Source organism: Ptychodera flava, chromosome 10, assembly GCF_041260155.1.
Source record: "Ptychodera flava strain L36383 chromosome 10, AS_Pfla_20210202, whole genome shotgun sequence".
NCBI classification, from domain to species: domain Eukaryota; kingdom Metazoa; phylum Hemichordata; class Enteropneusta; family Ptychoderidae; genus Ptychodera; species Ptychodera flava.
This window is the reverse complement of record NC_091937.1, coordinates 22,627,402-22,635,823: the sequence shown is the minus strand read 5'-3', so window position 1 is coordinate 22,635,823 and position 8,422 is coordinate 22,627,402. Positions and strand designations below refer to the sequence as shown.

The 8,422-nt window shown below is 43.2% G+C and overlaps 1 protein-coding gene across 1 annotated transcript; it reads left to right on the top strand.

Moving 5' to 3' along the window:
• The first annotated feature begins 6,694 nt into the window (after nucleotides 1-6,694).
• Nucleotides 6,695-8,177, top strand: LOC139141550 (uncharacterized). Its single transcript, XM_070711142.1, has 2 exons — nucleotides 6,695-7,210; nucleotides 7,533-8,177. Exons 1-2 carry the CDS (start codon nucleotides 6,695-6,697, stop codon nucleotides 8,175-8,177), a joined length of 1,161 nt encoding a protein of 386 aa, XP_070567243.1.
• The last annotated feature ends 245 nt before the right edge of the window (nucleotides 8,178-8,422 follow it).

Below are 8,422 nucleotides of genomic sequence, written 5' to 3'. Positions count from 1 at the left end.
AACATGTTTAATCACTGACAAGATGTGGATTAGTGTTAATCAAAGAGAAAGTTTGAAAAGGAAAGGTTTTATATCCCGGACACAATGAAAAACATTACGACTGGAAACTGTACCCCCGGTTGAGAATAGTAACGCCCACAGCGATGGAGAACACTTGTCCTTGAGCTGAGAAAACCAGACCATCATTTCGAAATAGAGCTGCAGATTCGAGAAGCTCGTTAAAAATAGCTAGGTACACCCCATAAGGGGTGGTTTCGAGTCTTGAGGGCAAATTTCGCCTCCTTCATTTAGAAATCGTACGTTTGTTTTTCCAGGGGAACACATCATTTGACACAAAATTTGCATGAAAAGGGGTCGCCAGTAAGCACGTGGTCAAATCTGGCATAAGAAACAATATGAAATGTTGGGTAAAGCCAGTCCAAAATAAACTGATTTGAACTTTTGTGTTTTGTAATTTATACCACTGCAGTAACATGACTTTTTTTTGACAACATCACACAATGTATACGTTTTGAAACTGAATACTCCGACGTATTCTGTGTCCCCTTTGCTAAAAAATACGGTATGCCGATTACCATGTAAGGAGATAATGACGTCAAGACAGATTTGTAGTGCATTTGGTCTTGGATGGTGCACGAAGTTTTGTCGAGGTAGCTTGTGTATTTATTTCCTAAATGGGAGATATTAGGGTCGATCTAAAAGGCCGAAAAATGTTATGATACTCTAAGCGAGCTGAACTCCAATGCGAATGGTTGGATAATTTGGAGGATGTCTAGACTGATCTCGTCTCATTTATTTGGCGGTCAGTATTGAATTTCAACTGCGTCACAAGTTTTGCGTCGAACGGTCAACGAACGATATTTTAGAAATCTGGAGACATGGCACATCGCAGTTTTATTTTAGTATTTTATATTTTACAAAAGATGTAAGAAGCAATGATTTTGTTGAAAATTCTGAAAAAAATATAGGAAGATTTGATCGCGAACACGTTTTCACTTGGGGTCAACTAGCCCTGCGTACGATGCTGTGTGTTCCGCTACAGCTAACCGCCCCGCTCACCACAGCCCTGCAAAGACCCGTACGTAGGGTCGGTGACTTCAAATCCATTTGGGACTTGACGTAAAAAGCCAAATTATGCCGAAATTCAGCGTTCTTGGGCCCAAGTCGTATCCCAGCCTACCTCAGCTACTCGATCGCTTCCAAAAATGACAGTCTTTTATTCACTTCTCGTAAATAACCGTCGATGTCGGCAACTCTCTCGCTGGCCATGCGTACGATGCTGTGTGTTAGCTGTAGCACATAGCATCGTACGCAGGGCTAGGGGTCAACATGGGGTGGCAGCCATGTTGCCCTCAAAACTTATTTCTGTCTGCACTCAAAAATGTCGCATATGAACCTGAAAAATCGATGTCATTTTGTCAAACTTCGGCGAATTTCAGCCTATAGACAAAATTTCATCTAGGTAAGGTAAATTTACTGAAATTTGATCGACAAATAATCCTGAGCTTGAACGTGACAGCTCGCCTTCTCCGGGAAGTCATGCATCCGGCCACAGTCGCTCGAGAGCTATTCAGCTCTGGGACTATTCGCCCCTAGACGAGTATACAGAAGCGAGAAATACCTCGCTTCTGTATACTCGTCTATGGGGCGAATAGTCCCAGAGCTGAATAGCTCTCGAGCGACTGTGATCCGGCCAGCTGCCCATATGGCCGGGTGCATGAGATTGTTTTCAAGCGACGGCGGCAGACCATACATACGGGGCTCTGGATATGAACCTACCGCCGGTGTAGCTGTAATAACTGTTGCGTTGTTTTTAATCACCACGGACGAAGTCCGAGGGGACTTATAGGTTTGGTCATGTCCGTGCATGCGTCCGTCCGTTCACGCCTACAGTACCCACCCCATACAGATGCACGTCGATTTGTTTCACAATGCTATCAAATTTAGCCGTGTTAGAGGACTATTTAGTTTACACCTCCATAGACTCCCATGTATAAGGCAGTTCTCCATAGACTCGCATGTATGATGCCAAGAAAAATAAAATTTAGTTTCTCATCGTATTCATATTGCCTAAAGGATGCAGTGACACAGTTTTTTGTCCCCACGGATAAAGTCCAGGGGCTTATAGATTGGCTCATATCCGTCAGTGAGTGCATCAGTGAGTCCATCGGTTCACGCAGATATCTCAGACATTTTGACAAAATGTCATGTGACCTCGGTGACCTTTGACCTCAAACATACATATTTGTCCATAACTCAGTAACCACAATAGTCTGGCAGAGACCCTGCGATTCGCGTTCTTCCCTGTTGGAACATGCGCGCGCCCTTCAGAGACGCGACGCGAATCCCAGGGTCTGGACGTTCTTGCAAGCGACCGGTCGGATTTCTGCCTGATCCGGGTACTTTATAGAACTCCACACATCCGTTAATCAAAAACAAATGACAAGTACCATGGCCAAATAAAATTAAAAATGAAAAATAAAAACATACCGCGTATATAGATCTACCGGCTACAAGTATATATTCTGTCGGCCCAGTTAGATAGGTGTTTCTTTTGACGTCACTACCCTTATGAATATTCATATACTTGCAAGAACTGACAGTCGCTGTGTCTGGCAGCGCGTGCTCACAGCTGCACAGCGTAGCCTTCGAATGCAGGCCCATCGTGGCGCGCACAACAGCAGGCACAGCGACTGTGGAGAGTCTATAACCACAAGTGCTACACTCTTCATATTTGGTATGATGGGACACCTTATGACGCCACATATTGTACCTCATTAATTATGTGCATATCTAATTTTGAGCGAGCCAATAGAGCTAGAGGTCTGATTTTTGGTATATAGGGATAACTTAGCAATACAATTATTATGACAAAATGTGACGTGACCTCAATGACCTTTGACCTCAAATATATATATTTGTCCACAACTCAGTAACCACAAGTGCTACATCCTTCATATTTGGTATGATAAGACACCTTATGACACCACATATTGTACCTCATTAATTATGCGCATATATAATTTTGAGCGAGCCAATAGAGCTAGAGGTCTGATTTTTGGTATATAGGAATAACTTAGCAATACAATTATTTTGACAAAATGTCACGTGACCTCGATGACCTTTGACCTCATATATATATATATATTTGTCCACAACTCAGTAACCACAAGTGCTACACCCTTCATAAATGGTATGATGGGACACCTTATGACACCACATATTGTACCTCATTAATTATGCGCATATCTAATTCTGAGCAAGCCAATAGAGCTGGATGTCCGATTTTTGGTATATAGGGATAACTATAGGGTAGAAATCTAAATATGCCCATCTAAATATTAGACATCTACCATCGAGAACAAAAGAAATTTGCTGTAATTTGAATATTTAAGGAGTTTAAGCAATTCCCGCTATAAATAAAGAACCCCTGCCTCAAACTCCACAAAAGTTGCTAGACATATTTTGCCGTTGTCATGCCATTGCTTCGTTTAATAACCAGTTAATCAAATGCCTCATTGACAGGAGGAAATTCAAGACCATATTTGAATAGTAGTATATATGTCCTCAAAATTACTCTATCACGGCCCAAGTACTCATTGCCTTCAGCAATACTGCCTTGTTATTATTGTTTACATTATTCAGTCATTTCCTGTTCAAACCAGTTGTGTTCTAGTATTACACGCGTTTCTGTGGGAAACTGACACAAACCTTATGGACCAGCCATTCTAGCCAATCACAACGCAGCCCGCTAAAATTATTTTGTCCTACCGAGCCTTAAAGCACGCATGCCATGTATTTGGGCAGTGAGCGTGAGCGAGGGAGCACATGTAAGTCACGTAACAGTACTGCAGTCAATAAATGTGCGTTCCCAGTTACAGTGCAGCTAGGTGTCATTGTCTTGTATCGTCACCCACTCATTGCTGTGAAACGATCCCCCTTCCATTGTGGCTTACCCACAATTTGGTGCCGAGACCAGGATCACAGCCAACCATGCCGACTTTACAAGCTCTACTGAAAAGACGAGAAAAGGCGAAATTCCTTCTCATCGGACATCTGGAACCGATAGAAGATCTCATCAGACGACATGACACTACCACAACCAAATCAAAGGATTACCACGAAATCATCACTGGAAAACCCACACTCGATCGGAAACTTGAAAACCTACTGACTGTCTGTCAAGAACTGTACGATCAATTAGACATTTCTCATGCAGAATTCGGAACTACCGCCGATCTCGAACGAGCTATCTCCGCCCGATGTTCAAGCGTCGCCGTATTCATTGACACAATCAAAGCTGCTGAACAGGTACGTGTAACCACTCCCGCACAAGTCAACACCATTGATACCTCGCAACAACCGATTCCCACGCAACAAAATCGACCAGCTACTCCATACAAGACTATACAGACAGTGGAATAAATTTTTCGATAACTTCCGGTCCGCCATCGATGACAACGAACATTTGTCAGACGTGCAGAAAATTGTATACCTTCGCAGTTTCCTCGGAGGTGAAGCCAAACGTACCATCGATGGATTCGCGACCACCGACGCAAATTATGCTACCGCTGTCAAACTACTGAAAGAGAGGTACGGTCGAACTCAACTCATTATCAACGCACACATGAGATATTTATGGGAACAACCACCCCCTTCGAACAATCCAGAAAGTTTGCGACAATTTCACGATGAAACGGAAACCACGATTCGCGAACTCAACGTCATGGGAAAGAATAAAAACGACTTCGGCGAGCTACTCATCCCGATGCTACTCGAGAAATTACCTAAGGAATTCCAAATGGAACTTGCCCGTGGTCGCGACGACGATTCGTGGACTCTATCGAAATTAACTAAAGCCATGACCAAGGAAATTCGCGTATTATCAGTCGGAAATAAACTCTCGGATCTGTCTACGGTTGATGGAGATACTACCCTCACGGTTTCTGCGTTCTACACAAAAACCGCTCGCGGATCTAACCATAGGGGGATTCAATCTCCGATGATGACGATGATGATGATTAAATATTTAAAAAATGAAGATAAATAAACATATATTTGGACTCAGTAAATTTGTTGTTATTGTTGTTGTTATTGTTGTTGTCGTTGTTGATACTATTTGCAGAAAAGAACAAAGTATGCGCTGCAAATTTCAACACAGCCTAACTATACATGTGCGTCGCAAATTCAATACAGCTTAACTATACATGTGCGTTGCAAATTCAATACAGCCTAACTATGCATGTGCGTTGCTGCCTAACTATACATGTGCGTTTCAAATTCAATACAGCCTAACATTACCCAAGGGGTGTCACTTCATTGCCACACACTTTTTTTCAATCGCCAAAAATGCACCTAAGCATGCATCGAAATCGGTAAAATTCGACGTAGGGTCAAAGCACATTAGTCCTTCTCAATATACTCCAACATTTTTACCTCTTACCGATGAAAAGTCGAGAAATCAGCAAGTTTTTCAGCGTATCTGGACGTCTCTTACATTTCAGATTTAAAAGGCGCGGCAGTGTATTGAGTCACGTGGGCGCTTTTCAAATCGAACCAATAGCAGAGCTGAATGGACCAGCGTGAAAACCCGGAGGCAACGTAAGTTTCTGACATCTTTGGAAAGAACGATCTCTTGCTTCGGGTGAACTGGAACTGTTAAAGTTACCAGAATTTCGTATGCAGACGCACGCAGACAGTGTCACCCATAGTCTTCCAAAGACGTGAGAAACTTACGTTACTGCCGGGTTTTCACGCTGGGCCCATTCGTTCAGTACGGGCTCTGACCCTACATCGAATTTACCGCTCTCGATGCTTGCTGGGTGCATTTGGCGAGCTCTGCTATTGGTTCGATTTGAAAAGCGCCCACGTGACTCAATACACTGCCGCGCCTTTTAAATCTGAAATGTAAGAGACGTCCAGATACGCTGAAAAACTTGCTGATTTCTCGACTTTTCATCGGTAAGAGGTAAAAATGTTGGAGTATTATTGAGAAGGACTAATGTGCTTTGACCCTACGTCGACTTTTACCGATTTCGATGCATGCTTAGGTGCATTTTTGGCGATTGAAAAAAAGTGTGTGGCAATGAAGTGACACCCCTTGGGTAATGTTAGGCTGTATTGAATTTGCAACGCACATGTATAGTTAGGCAGCAACGCACATGTATAGTTAGGCTGTATTGAATTTGCAACGCACATGTATAGTTAGGCTGTATTGAATTTGCGACGCACATGTATAGTTAGGCTGTGTTGAAATTTGCAGCGCATACTTTGTTCTTTTCTGCAAATAGTATCAACAACGACAACAACAATAACAACAACAATAACAACAAATTTACTGAGTCCAAATATATGTTTATTTATCTTCATTTTTAAATATTTAATCATCATCATCGTCATCATCGGAGATTGAATCCCCTATGATCTAACCACGCTACCACTGGATTTAACCGCCGGAAATCGCATAATACTACTCCCGCAAAACGATCGCCACCTGCTCAAAGAAAATGCGCGTTCTGCAGCGGACAACATTCTCCGAACAATTGTATCAAGATCTCTGAACCAAGTCAAAGACTGGAAATTGTCAAACGCGATCATTTGTGCTTCAACTGTCTAGGTAAACATTCTGCGAACTATTGTAAATCCAGATTCACTTGCCGTGTGTGTAAACAGCGACATCATACCGCCCTTCATAATGACAGCAAGGTCCGTTCAACTTCTCCAAACTTGGACTCCAAAGCTAACCTCTACGGAACATCCGTCTCATCCTCGCCGCATACTGTTGAAAACTGCAAAAATCCGCGCAAGTTACAGAGGTAAAGAAGCCATCGCCAATGTACTATTCGATGAAGGCGCCGACCAATCATTCGTTACCAAGCGATTTGCCAAATCACTCAACGCAAATGTGCATAACACTGAACGTTTGAAGCTGAAATCGTTCACCAACTTGCAAGCCGACTACACGTCCGTGCCTGCTACATTACTGCAACTACACACGCGATACGGCAAACGCATACTCATCGACCTCTTGTGTGTAGAGGGAATATGTAATGTAACTTCTGAAATCGCAAATCTACGATACTTGCAAGGACTCCCACTCGCTCATCCCATTTCTGACGAGTCTGTAATATCAATCGACATATTAATCGGCGCAGATCGTTATTGGGATTTCATCGGTAATCGCGTTGTTCGCGGACCGGGACCAACAGCTGTGAGTTCATCATTTGGATTTCTACTATCAGGACCATTGCGTCACGGAAAACCGCGTTCAAATCAATCACAGACATTTCACATCACTACCCTGTCTCCTGACGACGAACTTCTGGACAAAAACGTGACTTCGTACTGGGATCTAGAATCAATTGGCATTCGCGATACAATGAACAGTCCCCTAGAGAAATCTACGCCCGACGAACAATTCAAACAATACGCTACAAATTGTTTGATTGAAGAAAACAACAGATTCACAGCTAAACTGCCTTGGAATCGAGTCATAACCCTCTACCCACGAACTATGACATTGCTTGCAACAGAACACGTCACATGATCCAGAATTACCATGTGACATTGTTTACATGTACGATAGGATAATCTCGGAACAGCTGGAGTCTAACTACATCGAACAAGTGAATGAAGATGATAACACAGAAGGACATTATCTTCCGCACAGAGCCGTGAAACGCGACAGCGACACTACGCCAATACGAGTCGTCTATGATTGCAGCGCAACAGGTGGGCTAGGTCAACCCAGCTTAAACGACTGCCTCGACACTGGTCCATCACTTCTGAACGGTTTAACAGCGATCCTACTACGCTTTCGCTCAAATCCGGTCGCATTGACAAGCGATATTGAGAAAGCATTCTTACAAATACGCCTGCACCCTGATGATCGCAAACACACCAAGTTCTTATGGCTATCAGATGTGAACGACGTAAACAGTGACTTTGTAACTTATCAGTTCAGCTCTGTACTATTTGGAGCAACATGTAGCCCATTCATCCTGAACGCAACAGTCAAAACATTAGTAATGACAATACTGACTTGCCAGCTGCAACTGCCAATAAACCTACGCGACGATATGTACGTGGATGACGTCATAACCGGATGTCGCGATACCTCTGAAGCCTCCACAATTCTACAAAGACGCGAACAAACTATTCGCTACTCGCGGTTTTAATCTTCGATCATGGTGCTCGAACGACCAATCTATTCAACAAATCGCCGCCAAAGACAACAATTTGAAAGTTCTTGCACTACCGGAACACTCGGTATGAAATGGGACGCCAACAGAGACTCGCTCCATTTCAAACACCTTTATTCGCCTCTAATCGGCTCGCTTACTACGAAACGCAACGTTGTCAGCTACTCAGCCAGTTTGTATGACCCGCTCGGACTCTTGTCACCAGTACATATTCGCTCAAA

Coding starts and splice junctions, on each gene's coding strand:
- LOC139141550 (XM_070711142.1), top strand. CDS start 6,695: ATGACAGCAAGGTCCGTTCAACTTCTCCAAACTTGGACTCCAAAGCTA. Junction 7,211..7,532: donor GCGGACCGGGACCAACAGCT/GTGAGTTCATCA, acceptor TGCTTGCAACAG/AACACGTCACATGATCCAGA.